The sequence below is a fragment of the Brachyistius frenatus genome, unplaced genomic scaffold (assembly GCF_029030835.1).
Source record: "Brachyistius frenatus isolate BFR_SWC_R1_liver_20210118 unplaced genomic scaffold, ASM2903083v1 Contig_12, whole genome shotgun sequence".
Classification (NCBI taxonomy): domain Eukaryota; kingdom Metazoa; phylum Chordata; class Actinopteri; family Embiotocidae; genus Brachyistius; species Brachyistius frenatus.
In genome coordinates, this window is record NW_027210611.1 from 2,481,344 (window position 1) to 2,508,789 (window position 27,446).

At 39.1% G+C, this 27,446-nt stretch overlaps 1 protein-coding gene across 3 annotated transcripts in view; it reads left to right on the forward strand.

Moving 5' to 3' along the window:
- Positions 1-6,192: 6,192 nt before the first annotated feature.
- The window catches only part of asic1c (acid-sensing (proton-gated) ion channel 1c), an 88,155-nt gene continuing 66,901 nt past the window's right edge, over positions 6,193-27,446 (forward strand). For 2 of the 3 annotated variants that reach the window (XM_069692160.1, XM_069692159.1), the window contains exon 1: positions 6,471-7,761. In XM_069692160.1, coding sequence (XP_069548261.1) covers positions 7,207-7,761 — 555 coding nt within the window. In that variant the 5' untranslated portion in view covers positions 6,471-7,206. Of the gene's footprint in view, positions 7,762-27,446 lie in introns of all 3 variants that reach the window. The other variant, XM_069692161.1, reaches the window with a different exon arrangement.

Here is a 27,446-nt window from a genome sequence, read left to right on the forward strand (position 1 = left end):
AGGTCATTTTTGCGGCAGCTGCCACACACATTTATAAGCATCCATTGGTGATGAAGTCCGTCTTTTTCTCTTGTTGTCCGGCAGATTTTTGCTGTCTGTTGTTTCATCTGTGAAGAGAAGATGGGAAAAAAGGTTTGTGTGTGTGTGTGTGTGTGTGTGTGTGTGTGTGTGTGTGTGTGTGTGTGTGTGTGTGTGTGTGTGTGTGTGTGTGTGTGTGTGTGTGTGTGTGAGAAAACGTCTGCTACCTCACTACGTCTGTCTGACAAAAATGTTGTTTATCTCTTTCATATCAACATATTGCTTAAGGCTATGAGAAGTGTGTATTTTATGTTAGATTTTTTTCTGCACTGTTTGTAGCTTAGTAGAACAAAGCTCAGTTTGATACTTGCTGTGATTACTCTGTAGTATGCACAGGTTCATTCGCAATACAAATATACCAGGTTGTGTTTCTGTGTAAATACCCCACACTCCTTCCAATGTTAGGGGTTTTTAATTTTGCACTTTATTGACTGAGTTCAGAACCTTGACGACAAAACAGCTTTAAGTTTGTTAGTTAACAGCCAGGAACACGGTTTGCTGATGTATCAGCAGTTGCCAACAAAATAGTTGTCTTTAAATTCCTAATATGGGCTAGACACATCTAAACTAGACTGGAGTTTTACCTTGAAATTCTTACTCAATTACAATCATTGGCTTTTTTTCTCTGTCATAATAATTAAAATACTGTTATGAATGTGCTTGTGCAAGCTGCTGAACACTGTATATGGGAAGACAAAGTGCTTCGAGGTTGGGTTAGTTCTAAAGGATTGCATTTTCAAGCTATTATGTCTTTGTACCTGTGGTGCTCAGTCCAGTGCAGTGTTGCATCTCTGCTGCTTCATTCTTTCGTATCATGATATATGTGCTCTTAAATGTCAGCCGCTGAAATGCCACGTTCACTTCCTACCAGGGTAAGCTGCTCTCTGAGATGCTTGCCAAATCTGCATAACTTGGGCATCACAGAGAATGACTTATTGTAGTTGCTCCTTTTTTCTCTGCATAATATCTGGGTGGTTTGCATGATTTGTGCTGAACTGTTGTATTTATAGCACCTTACTTGATATCCAACACTATGTAGATTTATATGGTGAGACTGGCAACAATAGTGCTGCACTGTTTTCACCTTCACTTGTAAAAGTAGGTTGAACTTTTGCTCAGAGTCCAGTGTTTTGCCAAAGGTTTTGCAGGCCATTTTGTTGACTCACATTGTTTGTGAATATGCGTTGTGTACCGTCCAAAATAAACTATAACAATCACCCTGACATTCTGGTTCAGTCACAGCCAAACTGATACAAATACAGCATCTCTGTTTCATAGCTTTTAGTCACATTTCTGACCATGTTCAACACTAGTATGCGTGTTATCCCTGATAAAGCTTTGTAGATTCCACAAAAGGTTTCTTGGAAAAAAATAAATCGGACTTACGCAAAACATTAAACTGTTAACTTTTATGCTTAGTGTTTATACTAAGTATGATCAAAAGTGTAGGACAATGGAAGAGCATGGATTGTGGTTAAGAGGACATATACATTTTCTAGTAGTGATTTAGCAATTGCAGTATAAACTCCAAATGCAGTCTTGTTTAGTTTGCTTTTGGGTTCACTTGCCTGTGGATGATTTGGCCACTAAAAGAGTAATTTCCCATGTTTTAATGCCTCTTTGTTCGTTGGAGGACGGTAGTGACTCACTAGTGTCTAGGCAGTCTGCCCTCAGTTCAGTGTTATACTAAAATCTAGGACCACCAGTGTTTAGTATGGTTGGTTGGAGTGGGTTTTTACAGTTTGGTAGAATTTACATGCTCTTGTCCTGCTGTAAGTTAGTAGTTGTTTTTCATATAGCTGACGATTGTAAAGTTAGATTGTGTGTGCCCAGTAGTTAATGGACCAAAAATGGCGATTGGTTAAGCCTAGGGTACAGCTACTTTATCAAGACCAGTGTAGCAAGAAAACAGCCATGGCAAAATCGTACATCGACTGCAGTTAGAATGTTATTCAGTATGGTTTGTGTTGTCATGAGCTGCACTAAGCAAGGTCAGGTTGCCTGGTGTGTTTGCTGCATAAAATTGCTTCAGTTTGGTAAATAGATAGATGACGAACTAATCGAGCCCGTCATATGCAGCTTTCCTAACTGCTCTCAACTGTGTATCAACAAACGGCAAACTAAACATATTTACACTGCTAGTGTTATAAAAGGTGTGCTGTGTAAAGAAATTCAGCCCTGAACTCATCAGCTGGGACCAAGCGGCAACCAGCGGTGACGTCATCCATCAGCCATTATGTTCGGCGCCATCTTGCTAGTACTGATTGTTTTGGAGCTGGTAGTGACCATACTTGGGCGAGCTAAGGGGGAGCGATACTATGTCCCGCCCACCGATAGCCGTGACCTGACTGCATCACAGCCCTGTCAATCAAACATCACACAGACACCCACTGATAGTGTGCACAGCTGTTCGCTCACCAATTTAAAAGAAACGTTGCGAGTTCAGCATCGGACTTTTACTCGCCAAGAGCTGTCTCTAGCGGTGGAAAGCAACAGCAATGTTGTTCCATCTTGGGACGGGGAATGTGGCATTACCACACAAGACAGGCTGGCGCTCGCTGGTTAGCATGTTTGTCAATTTTTTTTCAATTAAATTTTTTACAGATTGCCCCTTTGAACCATTATTTATCATGGGAAAAACAGTTTGTCCTGAATGTTAATTTAATGCTGACAAACATAGTTGGACTAGTTATTATGATACAGTCATTAAGTTGTGTCAGTTTTTACACATAGTCCACAGCCTAGGGGTGTTTGGGGCCTACAAATCTGTCAAAACATTAGCTGATAGTTAAAAGTCAAATTCAAAGGGCCCTTTAAAGAGAGTGCAGAGCTTAGCAGCGCCTCAAATATTACCCTTCCCTATTAATATGCACTGCATTATGCTGTGCATTCTACCATCCACTTGAAAGCCAATTACTGTTGAAAAGTCCACCACTTTCATCCCTATAATCTGCAACAACAGGCGTACCTGCTTGTATGAATTTGGAATTTAACTTGGCTAATGTTTATGCGGGAGACCGTCACCAAAATGTAAAGAGAACAGAAAAAAATACAGCATGAAGCATGAAGAAGGAGTATATGCATTATATTACTGCACATGGAAATAAAATACAGATTTATGCATCCGTGACACAAAAAAAAAATCACTAAAACCTAAATTTATAAAGATGCAAGGTGCGTGAAAGTGTTTAGTTTTTTAGGTTTTTTTTGTTTTGTTTTTTTGAGTTTCTAATACAAGTTAACTTCATTAATCTGGAAGCATCTTACAGTGTTCCTCCTGTTTGTATTTTATACAATGAGAAGAATTTACTGACAAATATCGCTTGTGGATTTGTAAAAAAACAGAAGTTGATGTGTCTGTTCTGGAGTGAAGGAAGAGTCCCCCACTGTGCGGTTGTTAACGGTACATCTCCAGCAGATGAGCTAAGTCTCTCTGCTGCAGCGTACGTACGGGGGAAAGCAATCATTATCCCAAACGCTGTGCAGATGCAGGGCCTTCAAAACGAAGCAGACGATACAGCACAGACTGAGATATTTTCTTTGCTCCGCTGCAGTTGGTTAACGTTGTGTGAAGTGCTGCAGTGTGTGTTGTTCAGCCGGTTTCATTTGTGGGTGCTGGAGTTCAGCGCTCTCCTCCACTTGTCTGTCGTTTATTGATTTACAAAGTATTCTAAAAAGATCATCCCTTCTAGGTTAATTGTTATGTCATTAAATGCCCCCTAACACGTTCCTTTTTTGAAGATATTACAAGATAAGTCTGGCATGTGCATGCTGCAGATCATCCTGATGTTGCACCTTCCCCTCAAAGTGGAGTTTCACCTTTTTTCTTCTGTCAACACAAATGTATCAACTATTATCACAAAAATCATTTTTTGACATTTGGTAATTGATTCACATTCGTAGTGGATGGCAATCACAATTCTTACGTGAAACTATTTTTTCATCCCCTCAGAAGTTAGTACTGACAGGACACCTTATATCAGGGGCCCATTAGGTCAAGTTATTGTCAACTCAGAACAAACAAGTCAAGTTCTTAGAGATGAGCATGGCTGTGGGTTGAGTAACGTGTGTTTTTCTAGATCATTTCTTTTCAGCAAACACAGAAATTGGTTATGCTTGTTCTTCTCTTTACATATAAAGCCCCTAATGACCAACCTCCATCACATCTTAAAGACCTCAGAGTACCGTGATTCCCTATCAGAAAACTTGACTCTGAGTGCTTGCTTACTTGTGGGTTCCCAGAGTTTGTAGAAGTAGAATTGGAGGCGCAGCCTTCAGCTTTCTGGCCCCTTTCTTGGGAAACCCATCTTTGGGTTCGGGAGGCAGACGCCCTCTCTACTTTTAAGATTAGTCTTAAAACGTAAGTTTGATAAAGCTTATCGTTAGGGCTGACCCTGGTGACCTTGGGATATCTCTTAGTTATACTGCTCTAGGCCTAACATCAATATTTTAATATTGTTGTTGATTATTACATTTTCTTGCACTAGGTTCTTTTGTAATTGTGGTTTTGGGACCATGTTGTATGGTGATTTGTCACTTTAAAAAGATGTGTGCAGGGAACACTACAGTCGCGTGCTCCCTGCATTCTTATAATATACTCTGCATATAAACTGTATGTGTGTAATGGTTTCTTGTCACTGTGCACTAGTATGTATAAAGTACCAGGAGCACTTTCTGTTTCAGGACATCATGTCACTACTTGATGAAGGATTTTTAGTGTGGCAGTGATTTTATCAACAACACTGACTCCCCTGGCACTGTTTGTGAATGAAGACATATTAAAACTCAGTGAAGGTCTAATATGTTAAATGTGCTCAGTATCATCCATCACCGTGTTTTTTTTTAGCACATTAACCATCATCAGTCATGACTGTTAATACAAAGGAGCGCCGCTGAATTTTATACCTTTTAACATATGGAGGAAATAGCAAGCCTTGAATCAAGCCGGACCACCTGTATTTTCAAACATCTTAGTCAGTGACATTTTGACAGGGGAAAGAATTGAATACATTTTAGGTGTCAAGATGTTACGGGTTATTAAAGCGGCTTGATCCTGTTTTGATTTTCGTGTGGACAGCTTTTGGGTGAAAGTCAAAAAGGCGTAACCTTGTAGTTTTGAGAATGTAATACCTCAGACACTCCACTGATGGAAATGTTTTGAGTCTTGGCGATCCCTGCCAGGTCAAAAATACTGGATTAGGTGCCATCAAAACCACAACAGTCTTTTACTTCAGGCATCGTGTTACATGTCCTTCTCTGAGAATTTTTTTAAAAAGCATCTCACCTGTAACATTGTGTGGTTGACATTGCCTTTCTCGGTGTGCATATTAAATGTTTCTTGTAGTTATATATGAATTGTGCACCTCTGTAGTATCGTGGGTAGTGGTTGCTAAGGCCTCTGTGCTTGGTTACTAGGGCAGAATATTGATTCAGTCCTTAAGTGCTGTGGTCAAATCCTTGGCAGTTCACCTATTGTTATGATAATAAGTCATCTCCTCGTAGCCAATGAGTTATAATCGTGTTTGGTCCTCTGAGAAATTAAAAGGTTTCTCAGGATGGTGCGGTGAACTTTTAACCCCAATAAAATCCCCAACTCCATTACTGGTCAAGCCTGAAACTCTGATGTGGTCACACACTGAACCATATCCTCAGACTGCTTTAGCCAAAATGTGAAATGCTTTTGGGATTACACCGCTGCTTGGAACCACAAAAATATGGACATATTTTTTGCATGCTGTCAAAAATAAATGACAAAATTCAAAGATCTAAATTCAGATTAATTAGTCACATTTAATAATGAAGAAATGGGTTAAACCGAAAACACATTTTTGTGTATTCCTTGTGTGCGTTGTTGTGAAAAGGGTAAATGGGGACATTTCTGGAACACCATTTACCTCTTATTATACATACCAATGTAATAAACATGCAACCTGTGGCGTTCTTTGTGAGCCAGCATGTTGACGATGGAGGAGCTGTAGGAGCAGATTAGAGAACAATAACAAAGCGAAGGTGGTGTCCAGATTGAGAGACTTCCCCTGTGAGCACAGACACACAAGCAAAGCAGCCATTCAGCAGCGGGATGGATCCTGACTACTAAAGAGGGAGAGAGAGAGATCGAAAGAGAGAGAGAGCAAGAAATGGGGGAGTGGTGGGAGAGAGAGAGAGAGGAAGCGAGCAAGAGCGTGAGAGGCTCCACACGGCAGAATATAAATCTGTATGTTAACCGGACTAAAGCTTGGGGTCTTAAAGCCGCTTTAGTGGTTACGCTGGTGGGGGGTGACCACAAAGCATCAAGAGGTGGTCTTCCCTATTAAATGAGGATCTGTGCAAATAAGGAAGTGGAACCCGTGGAATCTGTGAACGCCGGTTGTCAAGCACAGTGGTGGGCTGGTCGGAGGTCTCTGACCCCCTCATTTTCGTTTCTGGAAGAAAAGAGACGCGCGAAAGAGACACGAGAGAAAAAGGAAGGTGGCTGCGAGGGACCAGTGAGCCATTTCTCTCTTTATTACCTTCATTCACAAAACCATCGCATCCCATTATCACAGCGATGTAGAGGTATTCTCTACGATTGGAGGAGGAAGGGTCCCATTGACTGCTGAGGTTTAGCACCTCTCTCCAACGCTAGCCCTTTTCATTGCAGTCCCCCCCCCCTCCTCATCTCTCGCCTCTATCCTTACGTCTGCTATTTTCTCTGTTCTCTCTTTTCTTGTCCCTCGTATTCTTGTTCCTTTTCACACCACTCAGGAATCAGGAGGCATTGCGTTTTGGTAGAAGTGGGTGTTTCTGTCATTGTGTTTGGTGCCGCTACAAAGGACAAATGGGCAGGGAGTGTGAGAGGCAGCTTTGGATATAATCAAACAGCAGCCTGAAAGGAAAAAGGGGGGAACCTGGGACTACAGGAACAGCTGACAACCAATGGAATGCGAACTGTGATGAAAAGAAAATTGTTACAGAGACTGACAACCATTTTAAGGTAGCTATTTATTGAGACCATTGCCACTTCTTGAGGGACTAAAGCAGCAGTGTGCCAAACTAACACTGCCGGCTGGATTCTGCTGTTCCTGTTGCTAAGCAAAGTCTCGAACCTGAAGTTCTTGGGGAGACAGGACTGAGCATCACTCTACAGCCATGAAAGGAAGCTCAGAGGAAAGCATTGAGAGCGTCAGGCCGTCCAACCTGCAGGCTTTTGCTAACATATCCACCCTACATGGCATGAGTCACATATTCGCTTATGGGCACATGACATTCCGTCGATTTCTTTGGACTCTGTCATTTCTGGGTTCACTAGGCTTACTGATGCTGGTCTGCATGGACCGAGTGTCATATTATCTGGAGTATCCCCACGTCACCAAGCTAGACGAGGTGGCGGCAACAAACCTCACCTTCCCAGCAATTACCTTCTGTAACCTCAATGAGTTTCGCTTCTCCAAAATCACCAGAAATGACCTCTATCATGTGGGGGAGCTCTTGGCCCTCCTCAATAATAACTACCAAATAGCCAACCCACACTTGGCTGAGCCCGAGGTTCTGGCTGCCCTAAAGGATAAGGCAAACTTCCAGAACTTCAAGCCCAAACTGTTCAACATGACTGATTTCTATAACCGAACAGGTCATGACATCAATGACATGCTGCTGCAGTGCACCTTTCGAGGAGAGGATTGCTACCCGGTGAACTTCACAACAGTAAGTAGCCAGGCGTGCGTGCTCATATCTTAACATGCTGTAATTCTGCACAGTGTGTCTGCTGTTCTATTTCCTGACAGATCTGACAGTCTGTCGCTTTCTGTTATGTTCAGATTCACTTCCAGCGTGACTTGTGCAGTTTATTTGAAGTCGATTCCTGGCTTCAATACATTTGCTACTCTAAGATACACCAGTGTTAATGTTGTGGTTGTTAAGTGGTCTGAATGCCAAGTAAAGCTGTTGTTCTCAGTGTTGCATTGTGTTCTGTAGTGGATGCTTATGCCAAGAGCAAGTAATGCAAGTAAAAGTTGTGATGAGGGGAAGGTCCTAAGATGAAATGCTGCCATTACTTGCTCAGCATGGCTTCCAAGAGGGCAGAAAACATTTTGTTTGCGGATGTGTGTATTTTGAGGAGAGACTTTTCTTCCAGGGGGTCAGATTGAAGGTTTCATCTTTGTTTTGGCAAAACTGACAGATGCTTTCATAACATTTTTCAAATTGAGGTTTATAGCTGATTATTATTATGTCGTAAAGTTGGGGAAACTGTGTCTGATTTCATTATCTTTGTCCATTGTTTATTTTAATCATTCATATATTCATCAGTGCGGCTGTAAGTTGTCTGTTTCAAATAAGTGATTTCTGAATTGTCACTGGAAACAATGTAATTTCAAAAAAGAAAAATTCTTCTAAAGGGTGTAGATTCGAAATCGTTCAGAAAAGGTGCTATGGTGCCGAGTTCACCGGGCTTTCATACTCTGCTTTGATTCATTCTACACTCCATTTGGCAACCACGCATATCTCTTGATTCACTGTGTAGTATGAATGAAGTTTACTCAAACTGTTCAGTGTTTTCTTTTGGTTGTGTTACCAGTAAATCCTCATTCATTTAAAGACATTGCATGTGGTTGATGAGACAAAATCAATTCCCGATGAGGGAGAACTGAAAATAGACATAGTAACATGAACTTGGCCCTCTCCATTGTTTCATGTGCTGATTAAAAAGATCAGAATAAATTATTTAAAGCGGCGATCAGGATCTAGGTGATATTCTGCTGCTGCATTATTATGTACACCATAAAATCTATTTTTAAAGCATGACAGAGAGTTTGGCTTTAGACTATTTTGGTTATCATTTCCCTGTGGTTTACCTAAAATTTGTACATATTACGATTATTCTCAAAACATTATCAAGCTGTTTAATCACTATTAGCCGTTTTACTTGAGTGCAATACAGACCCAAAGAGCAGCAAGCAAAGCTTTTCTTAGCTTACTCTGGATTGCCCATTGTTTTATTTAAACAAGAATATCGCAAATTAGCCAGTAAATGAATAGAAATAAAGATGAAGCCTATGTATAGGCAGTCCTGCAATATTACTTGTTTCTGTTTCACCTCAAATTATTTTTTGTTACTCTAACTCATGTCTGTGTCCTATAGCCCACCTCTTGTCGTGAAGTGTAGGTTCGATGGAGTAACAGCTAACTTACTTATCTCGCGATTGAGTATATCCACTCTCAAAAATACAATTGCTTATCTACGTTATATCTTTAATCAACCCTGAAAGAAATCCCCCCCAGAAGGCCAGTTTTTAAGTGACTGACTCTACTATCTTCAGAGTTGATCAAAGCTCCTCTCTGCTGTAGGAGGAGATAAAACACTAATTTAATATTTCTTTTCAATTTGTTTCGGAAATATATTGCAAATTGGGAATGCTTTCATTTGCATGTTTGTTTCCAAGCAGCACTCAAGAGTGTCTTGAGAAACAAGTCATTCATGGGAAGCTAATTGATGTTGTATTACTTGATGGAAAATGCTTACAGCGTCAAATGAGCTAGTAGAAAAGTTGCATGAATTTGGTCATGCTGCACGTTGACTTGTTGTTGAGAAAATGTGGTGTTCTGTGAACTTTCACCTGGCCAAGAATGAATGGCATCAGATTTGAGGATTCTTGTCTATACTCATTAATCATTGAGGCATGTTTGGTTGGATAGGTTAAAGCAGTGCCACACCATGCTGCATTATGTTCTCGGCGTGCACATTTTTTTTTTGTCAGAACTTGGATGAGTGCCAGTATGCTATACCCATCTAGCAGAGTGTTTGGTGCTGTATCTGATAATGATCTCATACAACTAACTGGAAGCACGGCTGCTTGCTCAGTAATAGAGTAACTGAGTTCATAACTAGCATCAGAGGAGAAAACACAGCCAGTATACTGTTTATTAGAAATTTTGAGCAGAAAACACAAAATCAACACATGTTCATAATGTAGCAGGTTGTATTTAGTTGACTTTATCTACTAATATGTGTTCATGTTGTTATCTTATCCAAACACAGAATCACTATTCACCGGCAGTAAACTGATATTTAGACGACTACAACAGGAAATTTTCAATTATTCAAATTCCCCCACAGACATGTTGAGAGGAAGATTTACAATGCAAAGGACTGTGGGAGTGATGAGCTTTGACCTTGAATAAATGAAGGAAGAATTCCATTAAGTCTGGGTTATGATGCAGTTGGGAAGCAAAGCATTAAAAATGTTTTGCATTGTAATAGATGGGTGGGCAAGGGGAGAAAGGCAATTTGTATTTTGAATGCCATTAACCACTTTAATCCCTCGTAATGATTTTATGGCGCATGTGTTACCAATTTCATGAAAATTTGGATGTTCCTTGTTGCCCATGCATGGCCCGATTTATGGAACCTTTTTGCATCAGTGGTTGAAGTTTAAAATAAACAATCAAAGTTGTCAAAACATTATGTTTCCAAGGAAGTTAGCTCTCACGATGTTGGTTTTCAGGGTGCTTTCACACCTCCCTTGTTTGGCCTAGGTCTTCAAACTTTTCAGTTTGGTCATTACCCAAATACCAGGTGTGAAAGGTGCCTCAGACCATGGTCTGGACCAAAGGACCAAAATTTGGTCTAACCAAAAGAGTTGGTCTGAGTCGTTTGCAGTGTGAAAACACTTTTTTTTGTGTCATGCGAGTTCTTCAGTGTGCTCGCTGAATTACATTGTGAAACTGAAACTAATCAGCTCGAATGTAAATAAGGTAACTAAAACATGGACCTGGGTTCAGACCTTGGTCTGGACTTTCAGGTGTGAAAATACCTTTAAGCTGTCCGAACTGCATGTTGGATGGTTGGATAGAGTCACAAACCATCACGCCTTTCTGGACAATGCTGGATAGGAGGTGTTTGTGTCAGGCATCATTGGTCAGTTTCCGAAATCAATGGTCCGACATTCACACCCACTTGATGCTGGCCAGTGTAAAAGGGACCAGCAGACCCAGCCATTGTACTCCTCATTCTGGCTTTCTACTTGTTATTTGCCATACAAATATGTCACGTGCACAATCTGATGCAGCACTATCAACGTTTTCATGGCGAGATCATCTGAAAATGTGCAGTTATCCTAATTTTTTATTTCTCTTGTCTAGTCTTTTCACATATACACACACCTATTAACTTTTCAGACTGCACATTATCAGAACTAAACTATAACCCAGCTCTTACATCTGGATGAGCTGAATCAGTTTTAAAATAATCTTGTAAATTCTGTTACATTGATTCTTATGTTTAAATTCATTCCAATGGGATGTTAAGTACTAAAAGGGTGAAGGATATTAACACAAATTTGTTGTTAAAGTGTAAATATCTACCTTCTGGCCTGAATTGAACACGAGTAGAATTAACCGTATTTTCATTTTGAGATTTTGCCACCATATCAACAGGAATCCACTTACAAAGTTGAATTTAACACACTGAGGATTATATTTATTTGTACAGCACATTTATATTTTTAGGATATATTAAAGCTTAAATGGCAGTGTTCAAGAAAGTGACCTTTATCAATATGTATTTATTGACTTGCTGTGACTCTGAAAGACCTATGACTAACACTATGTAAATGGAACCTCAGTCGATGATAGACTGGAGCAAGTGAACAAGAGGTTGATTATCATAATCTGGTGGTGTGGATGTAGTGCTCCATTCTTATGTCTTGGCAGGTCATGACAAGTCCCTCTGTCCTACATTTCTGCCCATTTCTTACAGTGTGTAAAATCAGTATTCATCATCACATTTTGCTGATGCTTGGTCTTTAAGATGTGAGTTGTCTTTCATCTTATCATCCAGATGATAGCAGGTGCTAAGGGGATAAAACATGGCTACAGTTGAGACTGACACAATGTGACTTGTGGATGTACACATTGAAGAATTAAGTTTTTAAGCAGGAGGCTCATTTCCTCTCTAAACAGACTGATGCCAGAGCCAGGCAATGCATTTCTTAGGCCCTATTATTTGTTGGTATATTCAGATGGTGTTTGTCAGTTTTGGGGTGTATGTTGGCTGATGACGTGCAAGTGAAGTACAACACTCTTGAAGTAATTTAAAAAGCAGTCATAATTTCATTGTTTGTCGAGCATGTTTTTTATTTCACAACACTCTGCAACAGCTGAGCTGGCAGAGTAAAATATCACAGTTCAGCAGATGGTGATGCAGATTATGCCAGTAATATCTAATGATTAGCTGTAAGAAACCCTGTAACAGGCATTTTTGTCCCAACTGTTTGATAACCAAATTTAGAGCTCATTGAAAATTACAGTTTTTTATTAATGAGAAATGGGATCAAAATGAAAACACAGCACGGACATATTATCTAATACATTTGTTGTTGCCAATGTGTTAGCAAACAGTTGCCTATTTTAACATTCAGAAGGCACAAACAAAGATTATTATTTATTTAGAGAGTTGTTTCTGACCACCTGATGCATGGAAGTCGGATGGTCTTCCTATAATTTGAGAAAAACGTTTAAGCTTTTAAGCGGCTACAAGCCCACTGTCAGTCTTGTTAAATACTAGTCAGGTAGTTTACAGTCTGTTTATCAGTATTTCTTTGCTAAAAAGAGCTGTCTCTGTATCTGGAAACAGTGTCGATAATAATTAAAATGAGGAAACAACAGATTTTCGTGCTAATTCTCTGTGAATTCCTTCCTGCCACTTTAATATTACACATAACCTTTAATCCATTATAAGGATATCACTTGGTATTGACTGCTAGAATCCAGCATCAGTCAGGTCTAACCGATGCGCATACTCAGTTTTGTTTACATGTCTTCTTACCATGTGTACATACACGTAGACAGACACACAGAGGCATGTCTGCAGTCAGAAACATGGCAGCTGACAGTGCCATATGAAACCTTATGTACACATACAGTTATCTAGTAACAACACTTCACAAAGCTGCTTCCCATGAAGTAGAATTTGCAGCGGTAGAATATCAAACTGCTTCAGCAGCCGCTGTGAGAACCTGCTGTAGTCGTTTTGTTTAAATAGTTATGTGGGCTGACTTTGTGAAACAAAGCAATCCTCAGACTTCAGCTGGCCGGAACAAGTCGTCTTTAAATCTGCATCATTAAGACGATTGGTATTAGGGGGGGGCGGGGGGGGGAAATCACATGTCCATGCTTTGCCGCTATCTGCAGCAGTTGATATGTGAACATAGTGAGGGCAAACAACAGTGTCAGGAAAAAAGAAAAGAAGACGCTTCACTGAGTAATGTTTTGTGGATGTTTTTTTCAAGAGGCAGTGAGTTATTTGAACTCAGCAGAGTGTAGCAGGCATACTCGGTATAAACTCAGGAACAGAGCAAGATGGTAAAAACAAGGGAACTTTGGCATCTCTAGAAAAAAAAAAACCTCAAATGCCTACTGCAGCTAAACTGAAATGTGATGCTTTTTTTTTTTTTTAAACAACCTCTGACAGTTTCTGTTTTTACTAAATGACAAAGTCAAATATCCCTCCCAACCCTCACCCTCCCTTGTTATGACAGAAGTTTAAGGGATTTAAAATACTAGCAGGTTAAAGGGATAAATGGTTCACTGGGAGATGGAGTTTCCTCATGTGGCAAGCAGTTGTGTTAGACAGTTATTACATTTATGGCAAGCAAAAATAAAAATATATATATAGATGTGTTGTCCCCCTTATGGAGCAAAGCTGCAGCCTGTGACATCACAATTAAGTAATGTAGGGTGTTAACTACTTGTGGGAGACTTTTGTCTTAATGTTGCTCCAACTATCACAGCAGCAGTAATTAGCAGTAGAAGCACTTGCACTATTGACATATGAAGATGTATACTACAGTGTTCAAATCATTTAAAAAAAAGTCAAACTGCACGGCAACGGAGAGAACCAATATATCATAGAAATATAACAGGCATTGGTGGGAATGTCCGGAGCCAATTTGTATTTCGGCCAATCCATAACTACATATTTTTCATTGATTTGTATTTGGCTACAACTGGCTGACAAAGCTTTCTTTCTTTATTGTAAGACAGTCTTTTTGTTTGCCAGGTGTTTGAAAGGCCCCATTTAACTCCATCAAAACACAGGAAACAACAGAGTAAACATACAATGAAATATTAACCACAAAACAAATAAACCTGAAGTACTAACAAACCTATCCCTTACTTTCCATTTGAACTTGACAGAGGGTGTCACATGCTCGATAGATTGTGGTCCTGTGAGGTAAAATTGTGATTTTAAATTCAAGCTATATAGATAAAACAGATTTGACAATTGATCAAGTTTTACAATTCCCACCCTTGGAAAATCCCATTGAACTGCTTTAAATCGATCATGTCAAAGATACAACGGCTTTGAAAATAACTTTTTTGCGCCTAATTGTGTGTTCAGACAGAGCAGCAAGCAAATTTTAGAGCTGGTGTGATTGCAAAATGTGTTCACTTTAGCTTCATATAAAAACACTCTCCCACACTTAAGCTTGACGCGTCTGTCGCTCAGTTGCTTTCTTTCTGAAAAAAGTGCCTAAAATGTAACGGAAAAATCATAAGCATTAATTTTTATATCTAATTTTGATTTACAGCATACCTTGGATATGTTTTTCTTGTATGTTGTCATGATTTCACCATATCCCAAGCCCTACTTCTTACAATAGAACTGACCATCGCTCAGTAGCATGCATGTACGAGAGTTCCCAACACAGAATTAAAATTTTAGTGCTCTAAAAATTAAAAAGTCAAATTTCTCACATCGAAGCTCTCTATAAGGACGAACACACAGTCAGAAGAGCATTTTGAAATTTGAAGCTATTTGTTGCTCCATTGTATTTGCAAATGGAAAAGAGTACATGACTCACTCAATTTGCTTGAGACTGGTCCGTGTGACCTCAGATAAAGAAATGAAGTTATTTCTAGAACTATTTATTACTACTATGGAAAGTACCGCCATTTGTACTACAAGCAAAGGTTAATCTCATTAAATTTACTTTTATGACTTGCCAGTATAGAACAAGAGATAAACAGAAGATAATGTTGCTTTGGAAAATAAGAACTTTTAAATACTGTTGATGTTGTATGGACAACATGAGTATTTTGCATCCTGTGTTTGCATGAGGGCTTTTTTCCATTAACGTACAGCAACAAAATGAGAAAGAACAAATAAATATGTCTCTGAGTAAATTGATTCTGCCTCCTACATGTTCAGAATCTTCATTAATTCACGCCTAAAGTTTGCCTAGAGGTTGAAAACAGGCGTCTCCTTTAGTCCCTTACATTTTACCTCATCGAACTACTAATTACACAGACAGAAATGTACTCAAAATCATTATGGCTGTCATCACCTTGATTGTGACCTGTGTCGCACCATCATAAATAGGGCTGCAGCGCCTCACTCATTTACATTCATGAACTGTTCTGGTGGTTTGTTTATCTTCTCCAAGACAGGATTACTGTATGTGAAGGTTGTCAACATGTCCGTCTGTATTGCACAAGCTCAGTTTATGACAGAGAGCAGCACTGTTCCAGTTTGTTTTTGGAAAACAAAATGTTTCTACTCACATGAGTCTCATAGGAATTATAAATACAAATGAATTACAGAATTTATTTCCTTCCCCCCCAAAAAAGATTTAGAGAATGGAAACAAATGTTTGTCTGCTGTACTTTTGCTTTGATAAGAGATCGCTTGGAATCTTGAATTACATTTCTTAATGAAATCAATCTTCGAGAGATTTCTGCGTGACTTTAAACTTCACACTGGCTCTCCTTTTCCGTAAATCCACTTAGTTTGCTTTTGGTACGTAATGTGCTCTGTCTTGATTTAGCCTTCTCATTTGTCCTGTAACAACCATGGCCAATACTATTATGTAGCAAAATCCTCTAATTTGTGGTTAAAACTAAATCCAGAATATCCCTTTACTTCACACAAGGGTTTTACATGGGTGGCAGCATTATGGGATTTATTCTTGCTCCTACAGCTCATGTGCCACATATTGTATAGCATTGTATATGCTCTTCAAATATGTTGAGTAACCCATAGTCAGAAAAATCCAATCTTAAAGTGCCATGGTCAGAAATAAAGACAGCATCAAATAGGCTTCGCACCGAGTTTTTTTTTCTATACACTGTTATAGTGTGTGCTCACAGAACATGGTGCTAACAGCACAGATACAAAGCTGTTAGATGATGTGATAGCTGGCGGTCAATGGCCAGACAGAAGGTCACACCTCTGCTATGGGAGTAAGAGAGTACTCCAGCATTCCTTAACCCTCCCTGTGTTTAACCATTTGAGCCGACATTTGAAGTATTATTTTGTAAATTGTTGCAAGGACTGATTTTAAGTGTATTTCAGGCCTCTTTTAATTCGTTATGGCCTCGTTTATCGAAGAAAAGTCGCACGCCGTTCTCTAACACCTGCAGTTGAAACTAGAGATGACAATCTGCGTCTGATTTTCAGATTATTTTCTTGATTAATCAAATCGGTGCTTAATGTTATAGTCTATAAAATGTAAGAAAATTGTGCCTATCATAATTTTTCAAAAATTCAAGACATATGATAAGCTGAACCTGCTTTATTCCCTCAGCATTTCAAAAAATATTTTTAGGTCATAAAGGGAATTTTGATCATTTTCGCCAAAGTCATTAAATGATTCTTTCCAGATTTATATTCTGTCCCGTAACTGACAGACAGAATATAAATTTCAAGTCTAAAACGGGCTAAAAATGAAGGCATGTACCTTTATTATGAATTATTATTCCAGCTTTCACCTAAAATATATTATTTCGTGTTTCAACAATCCTTCCATGCAAGTTTTTTTTTTTTTTTAATGTCTGCCTATCCTGGTAACGCCGGGATTTCAAAGGATATAGCCAAAGGTTGTTGCATTGACAAGGCAGTAGTGTCTGCCCTTTCAAAAATTTAATCATAATTATTTTTGCCCTTTTTTTTTACTCAGTCCAGCCAAGGTCTTATTACACACCAGTTAAGCAACTAATTTTCCAGACCATCACAAGTGCTGCAGTGTAGGGAACTATTGAATATCTGAAGTTTAAATTGTTAATAGAGCAAAAACACTTGTTGTGACGGATTATCCACATTTTTATTACCTGCTTCCAATAAAAAAAAAAATGTAAGTATATGATTTCTATGTTCCTTCTGTAATGACAAAAATGTATTTTACAATCTTGTACCAATCCATTCATATGGATGAAAAAGAAATATGTGAAGCCTGTTTTTCATTGGATTGATGTCTAAACACAAATAATAACTCACCTTTATCAAACCTTAAGTCTTTGAACATCAGCTGCCTAAATAGATCAGATCTCGATGCTTCATGATAAATGTTTTTCTCTTTTCACTGCGAACTGACATGCAACTGAGCCCCTTGCTACCTTGGGCCAGTCTGTTGCCATGGCAGTCATCTGTGAGGCATGCTCCCTTGCTGTTATCACAAATTGCATTACTCTACATTGAACACAATTACCTGATTCGTGTAACCAGCTTTTAAGATGTAACAGCCCTCTCCCTACAGTTAACATGGGGTGCAATGTAGACTTTTTTTTATATATTTTTTTCCCTCTGTGTTTGTTCCAAAGTGCCTCAGCTCGGAGCGTCCAGTAGATGACCAACATTTGACAGCAAAAGTATGTCTAATTTTCCTGCTGATCAATAAATTGGACGAGTGAAATTACAACATGCTAAAAGAGACGGTATTCCCTCAAAAGAATCAATAGCTTGAGCACAATGATTTTTAAGAATATTATACAAGAATGACTTTGACCAAGAAAAATGAATGAAATTGTAATTATTGTTGAGGTATTTGTCCTGGCAAAGAAACCACAATTAGTCCTTTTGTGTGTAAATATGCTGTAAATACATTCATGTCACTCCATCGAATTTAAGGATTAGTGAACAACGTTTCTGTTTGCTTCTGATTTTCTGCATAACCTCTTTCACCACATGCTTGAATTTAAATGCTATTTGGGTTTTGCTGGAGGTAGTGTCTCAGTTCCTACTGGACTTCATGAAATATATCAAACTATCAGAGTATGAGGATACCTGGTTAGAAAACCACTGCTGTTTACATTTCCGTGTCGTTTGAAGGATCCAGTTAGCTGCTTGGTAGAATTCTGTGCTGCATAAATATGACCCAAAACATCATTAGATTTTCACACTAGTCCTGAAAGTAGATAAATAGAGCGCAATTAAACAAATGATCCAAAAATATTAGACTTAGTGGTTTATTTATTGAGGAAAATGATCCAATAACACATATCTGTGGGTGGCAAAAGTATGTCAACCTCACGGATTAGCAGTTAATTTGAAGATGCAATTAGACTCGGGTGTTTTCAGTCAATGGGATGGTGATCAGGTGAGATTGGGTGCCCTGTTTTATTTAAAGAACATCTATCAAAGTCTGAGTTTCACAACACTCCAGGTTGAAGCGAACCATGGCACAAATACAGGAGATTTCTGAGGGGCTCAGAAAAAGAGTTGTTGATGCTCATCAAGTTGAAAAGTGTAAAGAAACCATCTTTAAAGAGTTTGGACTCCACAGTCAGACAGATTGTTTACAAATGTAGGAAATTGTCCCCCTCCACAGGAGTGGTTTCCCTCTCCAAGAGTCGTCGACCAACAAACATCGCTAAAAGCAACGTGTGTAATGGTACAAATAACTAAATGTTTGCTGCATCTGGGCCAGGGCGGTTTGCCATCATTGATGAATCATAAAGGAAAATGTGAGGACATCTGTCCATAAACTGAATCTCAAGAAAAACTGGGTCAAGAAAACTGACATCAAATCTAAGCACACAAGTCATTCTAACGAAAAATGGTGAAAGAAAAATAAAGTTAATGTTTAGAAATGGCAGAATCAAAGTCCTGACCTCAATCCAAAAGAAATGTTGGACCTGAAGCAAGCAGTTCATGTGAGGCGACCCACCACCCTCCCACAGTTGAAGCTGTTCTGTAACAGGGGAATGGGCTCAAGTTCCCCCAGGCCAATGTTCAGGATTGTTTGACAGTTTGCGGAAAAGTTTTGTTGCACAAAGAAGTCACACCAGAAACTGAAAGCAAAGGTTCACATACTTTTGCCACTCATATATTTGTAGTCTTAGATCATTTTCCTCAATAAATAAACACCCAAGTAAAATATTTCAGTTTCATCTGGCTATCTTTATCTACTTTAGGAGTTGTGTGAAAATCTGAGGATGTTTTATGTCATGTTTATGCAAAAATATAAAAAAGCCTTAAGGGTTTACAAACTTTCAAGCCCCTCTATATTGACTACAAGTATAAATTTCATACAGCTGGTCATACAACAACACAGACTATTGCTTTGTTAAGTGTGCCTTGTTTCCTTGTTTGTTGATTGATCCACAATATGACAACTGTAACACGTTCTTGTTCATTAGCCTATCCTGTCTTCGTTTGTATTTTGGGGGAGATGCTTGATATTACTATTCACTCCCCAGAGACTCATTATGTCTGTGCAACTGGTGGATATAAAATAATGGTTTCACTGGAGACATGATTGTCACCAGAATCACATTTTTGGAATACAAATCTTGCACCCCTGTGTGTGTTTGCTTGTTTTGTTTCGTTAAGGTGCTGGACTGGTGCTGTATGGACACTGAAAGGCCAAGTGTGTATTCATTGTCATGCCCTTCAAAAGTGCTAAATTGACTGTTGTCATGGATATCTGAATGTTCCTCGGACTCAGTTCATAGTTTGATGTAATTCAGAACTACAATGGCTCGTATTTATTAATGGGTTTGATTGGAAACCTACATGCCACCTGTGGATTTTAATGGAGGACAGTGGAAAGTGGATATTGTGTTATTGCGGCGCCCAGCCAGAAATGCACTGTAGGTGTTGAAAATGTGCTCTCTCAGCTTGCTCTCCTGCTAATATCTAGAAAGCACCATGAATCAGACAGTGTCTGTATTGCCACAATGCCTGTCTTTATAATTTGCAGTGGTTTCAACAATGGCTCTATAAATGAGGGCCAAAGCACCCAACAAGTGAGTTGGAGGGGTTAGGGGGAGGACATTGACAGAACTGCAAACCTGCAAAAGATAGTAAAACAAAATCACACAGTTAGCACAGCGCTGAATTTGGGCACTGTATTGTTATCTGTAATTGTAGTGACCTTACCTGAAATGTGTTGTTCTGATACGTGCGAGGAGGAGTGGTGACTCATCTAGTTTGCATTTTCTGTAACTGTGCTTATCTCAAAGTGTCTCAATTCTGCAGCACTCTTCGTACCTTTCCTGTCTCCTGTCGCTTCCTCTGTATCTGCGGATTACTAAACCTTTTGCCGCCGCTGCTGATTCACACTTTGCCAATACAACACGATCTACAGCTCAGACTGTTTTGATCAGAAAATGGTACATTTTTTGAGCATATTAAGTATATACTTAATACTTGTTTTGCATTTTGTTATCTGCCTTACAAATGTGTGGGCGTTCCATGTGTTTGTTTTTAGATGTTGTATCAGTATTAGTTCAAACTGACGCTTCTCAGCTGTAAATGCCTATGGTTTGAATAGCTTTGTTTTGAAAATTCCTCATAAAAGAGCTGTTATTTCAGTGATTATTGGGTACCTCTGAATACAGTAATTACTAAAATAATGCAGCACTGCAACCGCAATATCCTCATTGCATTTAGCAAAAACAGCAGTCAGATAATTTATGTACCCTGGAAAGCCAAGGGAATCTCTGTTTCTCTGGGGGTTTTTTGTCTCTCATGTCTGCTTCATCCCCTCTTTGTTTCATCTCCATCTTCCTTTCTGTCACTACATCTCTCTCATATCTGTCGATGAAGTCTGTTAGGAGTATCAATATGACAGCCACAGGGGAACATTCCTTTTTGAAGACACTTTATACTGAACACTTAAAACAGTAATTGTTATTAAGAAACTGCTGGTTGGGTAGCGGAATTAGCTCTCCCTGATGGCTGGTTTAAGGCTACATGGTCCCCTGATGTACTCTCTTGATAGTGCTGTGATTGTCGAGATCCTTTTGTCCCCATTTTGCTGTTTACTTGAAACTCTGATGCCATATGGAGACTGAGCTCTGGTCAAGATCATGTTAAGCCAGTGTTACATTGACATTACAGTCCCCATACGTTGGTATAATGCCGCTGCTTCGAGCCAAAGGAGATGCGTTTCTCTCCGGTGGATCGTGGGAAGACTCTCTGCAGACAGTGTCTCACTCACTCTGCTTAGTCAGGCCAAACACACCCGGGGCAGATCACTCTCTGCCTGCATATAAATTAAAGCAGATAGCCTTTTCCATGCTTTATTATCTGCTATGCTGCTGAGTGCTGTTTCAAACTTCTCACTGAGGGGTGGTGCTTATTTCACAGAAGCTAATGACAGGAGCGTCAACCTCATTCACATGCCTCAAACTGAGGACAAGAGTAACGATTTCCTTCATGAATTTATGGGAAGTGCTGCTAATGAATGATCAGCGATTCATTGCCGTTCTGTTTTTGTCAGGCTTTCATTACAGTTCCAAACACCTTTGTTTACAATTGGTACATCAGGGACTACATGTGTGTGGCTCATTGTGAAGAGATTGAACAAACTGTGACTCACTCTGATTCATGTATCTTCCCAAAGGCTATGTTTTTCAACCAAGATTTTCTTTGGGTGAAGTCTTCACCCAGGACATGATCACTGGCTTAGTCATATTGTAATTATCACTTCTACAACAGCATCCTTTGTACAATGTGGCCCATACAGATTCAGATGGTGACACATTTGCAGTTGTTTTTTGTCTCCAGTATATTCAATTTAGAATTAAAAAAAATAAGTGTACCTTTAAAGTGGTGACTTTGTCTCTTAAGGGTACACAGGATTCAGACAGTATTCAGACCTCTTCACTTTCTGCAAGAACTACTACTAACGATGTTTTGGGTTATTTTGAATTAACATTTTTGCAGTTAAAAGAAATCAGACACTGTGGTCAGATTAATTTTGTTTGCTTTAATTATCAAACTGAATGGATCTGACATTGTTGAACAAGGCACACACCTGTATATGTATGGTCCCACATTACACAATGCATGTCAGAAATAGGAGAAGGTTGGAACCATTAGTACTTTTCCTAGAGTTGACCATCTGGCCAAACTTAGTAACTGAGTAATAAACAGGGCTTCAGAAGTTCTCTGCTGAGATACTAGAACCTGCCAGAAGGACAGTCATCTCAGCAGCACACCTTTAGTCAGGCCTTTATGGTAGAGTAGTTAGACAGAAGCCACTCTTCTGAAAAGAATGAATATGGTAGCCTGCTTAGAGTTTGCCAAATTGCATTTAAAGGACGTTGGAGCATAAGACAATGATTCTCTTGTCTGATCAGACAAAAATATAACAATCTGAGAAGAACTCAGAGCATTGCACACGATGGCAAACACCAGGCACTCCTCATCCCCTGACTAACACCGTCGCTACAGTAAAGCATGGTGGTGGTAGCATCAGACTATGGGATGTATTTTTGTGGCAGGGACTGGGAGACTGGGCAGAGTTGGAGGAAGGATGAATGCAGTATTATACAGAGATCTTTGATCAAAACCTGCTACAAACTTACCCAGAAAGCTCAAAGATGTAATTACTGCAAAATGAGCTTCAACATAGTAACAAATGAATGGTCTAAATACATTTGTAAATCTGAGATTTTAGGGTTTGATTTTTTTAAGTTTGCAAAAAAAATATATATATATATATATTTTTCCCCCTTTTGTAATTAGGATTTGGTGAGTATAGTTTGATAAACAGAAATGGCAAATTGATCTATTTAAAATTATATCTACAACACAAACTGTGAACATTTTCTAAATTTATTGTTTAAGGGTGTTCAGATCCATACTGTATCAAAAGTAGAGGAGCAGATGCCCTTGTTTTAAATGGTCCCTCAAGTTTCAGACAATGCAACAGTACAGGGAGCATCAATGTACAAAACTGTGATAGTTTAGATTCAGACAGGAAATGTGAGGGGAGAGCGGCATACTGCATGCAACAAAGTTACCGCCGGGCAGGAATCAAGTATGTACATCATGATTATATGATGCATCCACCATCATCAGTCGCTGCTGTCAAATGCCAATATCGAACATGTTTAAAAATGTCTTTATAAGACCCAAAGCAGCGACTAGATCTGATAACGAAAACTTAAGATTAGATACTTTAGATGTCACTCATCATTTTATCTGACGACATTCAACACCAGCTGATCCAGACTGCAACCCACTCAGTCCACCTTGGTCCAATCAGCCATTGTGGCCAAAATTGTTCATGTCATGTCAAGTTATTATGTGTGTCCCTGCCTTTTGGGCGAGACAACTTACCCTGTTCTCATTTGTACTGGCTCATAAAAGTTTGTAACGTCACGTAATTCAGAGCTCCACCAAGCAACAAACTAAACAGATGTTGAATCAGCTAAAGTAACTACAAACACCTGGGTGGGTGTGCAACTCAGTAATACCTGATTTACGCCTGGAATAACATGTGATTTGTATCTCCTTACTTTATGCAAAGGGGTTTGCAAACCTGGTATTAATGTAATCTTGTCATCAAGATTCTGCCCACATTGTGATTGATTAGTACACAGGTCAATACCTATCAATTTGTGGGATTAATTTTGTTTCTTCAGAAGGTGGTCTTGGATTGTTTTGAGATCATTTATTTATCACTCAAAGCAATGACACTTTTTCAACTGTAAAATGTCCTGCTTAGTATTAATCTTGCTAACAATTCTTTAAAAAACTGTCTCTGGGATCTGTTGAAATTTCACTTGTCTATGTTATGAAATGCTATTGGCTGATATATAGTTATCAGATTTTTTTTTAAATGACATGTATTGGCCAAAAAAGTCCTGTATCGTCTTCTGTGAAACCACCCCTTCAAGTACAGAGCCAGCACAATAAATGTGTCACTTCACATGTAGACTTTGCTGTGTTTACCTAGATCATTCATTTATGCTCCTCTAAATTCTCAGCAGCAGTTATTTTGAATGCAAGTGTTTTATAACCTCTGTGTTCTGCAACAGCAGCGTCTTATCTGTTCAGTGAATTTTTGAGACTGTGTTTCAGTTTGTTAATCTAAATTACTAGTAGAGAAGCTAAGGGTTTAAAGATGCAGAATAGAAAATCAGCCATGGCTTGTTCATTATCCTAATGAACTCATTATGGGCATGATAATTGTCCTCAGTTGGCATAACTGATTGGAAGCTGTTGGCAAGTGATATTTCACCATACGTTTATTTTCTATGTTTCAGGATGTGTAAATACAAGAATCAGTGGGGCATTCTGTTACGACACTGACATACTTCTTGGCACAGTAATTTACACTCTACACAAATAAAAATGCAACACCTGTGGTTTTTGTTTTGTCGTTGTTGTTTTTTGTCCCCATTTTCCATGAGTTGAGGTAAAAGATTAGGATAAGACTTGTGAAATATCGTTCACCAATTTTTTTTTTTTTAATCTGTGTTCGATAGCACTTCACTTTTTCCAAGATAATCCTTTCACATTAGAGGTGTGGGACATCAAAATGCTTAAAAACAGCATGATTATTGCACAGGTGCAGTTCTATCTGGAATTTGTTTTTTTACAAAATAATTTCACATATGGCTACATAGATTACTTTTTTTTATTTGGTGGGAGGGGGCAGTCAGTAACTGGTGTGACCACCCCTTTGCCTCATTGATCAGGTTGCTGGTCCTCTCCTCTTCAGTGGCTGCATGAAGTTACTGGATTTTGGAACACACTGTCGTTTATGCGATTCAGAGCATCCCAAACATTCAGTTCATGTAAGAACGGGGATGTTTTCAGCTTCCAGTAATTCCGTACAGATGCTTGCAGCATCGGGCTGTGCTCTAACATCCTTCAACGTGAGGCGATGGTGGTGGATGAATGGCACGACTATGGGTCTGAGAATCACATCAGGATATCTTTGTGTATTCAAATTGCCGTCAATAAAATGCACCTTTGTTCATTGTGCTTAGCCCATACCATAACCCTACTGCCACCATGGGTCACTCTATTCACAATGTTCATATCAGCAAACTGCTTGCCTACACTACACAATATGTGCTGTCTGCCATCTGCCTAGTACAGTGTAAACTGTGTGCAAATTTGCACACTCACTACTGTATATTGCAGTCCTGGGGTGGCGTGGTTAAATATGGTCTGCGGTTGTGAGGTCAGAGTTTCTTTTGAAACGACTTTGGAGACGGCTTCTAGTAGTGAATTGAACATTCAATTCGCAAACAGCAGTTCTGGTGGTTGTTCCTTCAGTTAGCACACCATACGCATGCTCTCTCAAAACTTTAAACATCTGTGATATTGTGATGTCACAATATCACAATATTGAGTGGCCTTTTATTGTTACCTGTCCAAGGCACACCTGTGAAATAATCATGCTGTTTAATTAGCATGACACCTGTCATGTAGATGGATTTAGACACAATTTGAGAGGAATACACTTTTTGTGTGCATAGATGAAGTCTCAGATCTTTTCCTTCAACTTGTGAAAAATGGGAGCAAAGAACTAAAGTGTTGTGTTTATTTTTTGTAGGGTGTATATTTTTTGGTCATTATAAATGCTGTTACAATTACAGTGTCATGAGACATGAGACATCTGTTAGATCATCTTTCCTCTTCTTACATATGAATTATTAAAGCAGTAAAAATGATGAAATTAGCTGAACCAGAGAGACAGAACATGTGACAAGATTAGCTAGATCGATGGGAATCTGCCCACATGAAATTTGGGAACAGCAGTTGTGGTAGTGATTCAAAATGGGGATTTTCAGGACATACCACACATGGAAGGGTTAAGAGAGCTTCACATTGGTGTAGACGTATCTCTAACTGCTGAATAAATTCTCTAAGGACATGAAAAAAACAGAGAAATACATTTCTATGGTTGTTTCTATAAGGGAAAAAATAGTGAACAAAAGGAGTTGCTGGCAGAGAAGTGTCTGGATAAAGATTTTTTTTTTCGAGAGTAGTTCTCCTTGGTATGCATCTCATTTGAAACATGTTTTTTTTTTTTAAACATATTATCGGAGTCATGTCTGAGCAGGGGCAGTGCTCACTTAGATAACTGCTGCACCTAATTTGCCAGGCTCTGGTCCATCCTCATTCAGGCTGGTCACAGACGTTTAAATAGGATTTCATTCAAACTGCCTCCTACGTCCTTCACCCTCAGCAAACCTCCGATTTTATTTACCAGACCAATTTCCCCCCGTTGTAAGCAAAGAGCCAATGTGAAAAATGCCATGTTTTTGTCTCTTGTGAATGAGAGGGGCCATTCTCTGACATTTGGCATAGGAAAGGTGACACTTTGGCTTGATACCAAAACATCACTGTGAATGCTGCATATAATAATAATAATAATAATAATAATAATAATAATAATAATAATAATAATACAATAATCTAGTTCCATTGAAAAAAATATACTCTATAATTTAATATCTTTATGTGAGATGCTTTATCTTTGATGTTAAGCCATCACTGTAGGGGTGTTTGTGCCATGAATGTTTTACAGTTGGAAAGAAAAAAAAGGAAGATCACACCCATTTTTTGTCATACTATTTTTAGACATCATCATACTATTGTTCATGTGCTGAGTACATCTTATGATATACTCCAAGTAATGTAACATCTGTGACATGGAAGAGTTTTCCATCCACCTGTGTACAAGTCAAGTTTTGTGAGCTGCTTTGATTAACCAGATTAACAGGCTCTTATGACGGAACTTGCTGATGCTCTTAAATTACAGTAGTGAACTTCATGATTCTGAAGTTCAAGTTCTCCCTTCCAGACTTGGTGGAAGTCCCACACGCCACAGGCGTGTTCTGGCAGCATGGCGCTCAGGCTTGTACAAGGGGGTGAGAAACAGCTCCCTTAGCCAGCAGGATAACATTCTCCTCCCCTCCAGTCTCACAAAACCGCCTCCTGCCAAGAGCCTCCTACTGCACTGCCACCTGGTCTTCTGTTGTAAGTCTGATCCCAGCCAGAGACCCATCCATAAGGCAGCCAGGTTTCCTTATGAAGCTGTCATCCCACCATCAGACCTCAGTGAGGACCCTGGCAACAGCTTGTATGAATAAGCGAGTCAGAGCCAAGTGTTTAGCTAATCGTCTTTGTTTAGGTGTGATTGAATTACTGGATTGAACAAAGAGAAAATTAATTGTCTTCTTTTAATGCTGTCCTCTCAGATGTGTTAGCCAATTCAGGTCATCATTGATGGAGAGCACTCCCCCTATGGATAGACAACTTTGTAAATGAAAAGCTCTGTGTCATCGTAGATTCAGAATAAGACGTAATATGTTGATAATACAACCCTCTGTGGGGGATTTTATTAAACAGAGGCAAAGAC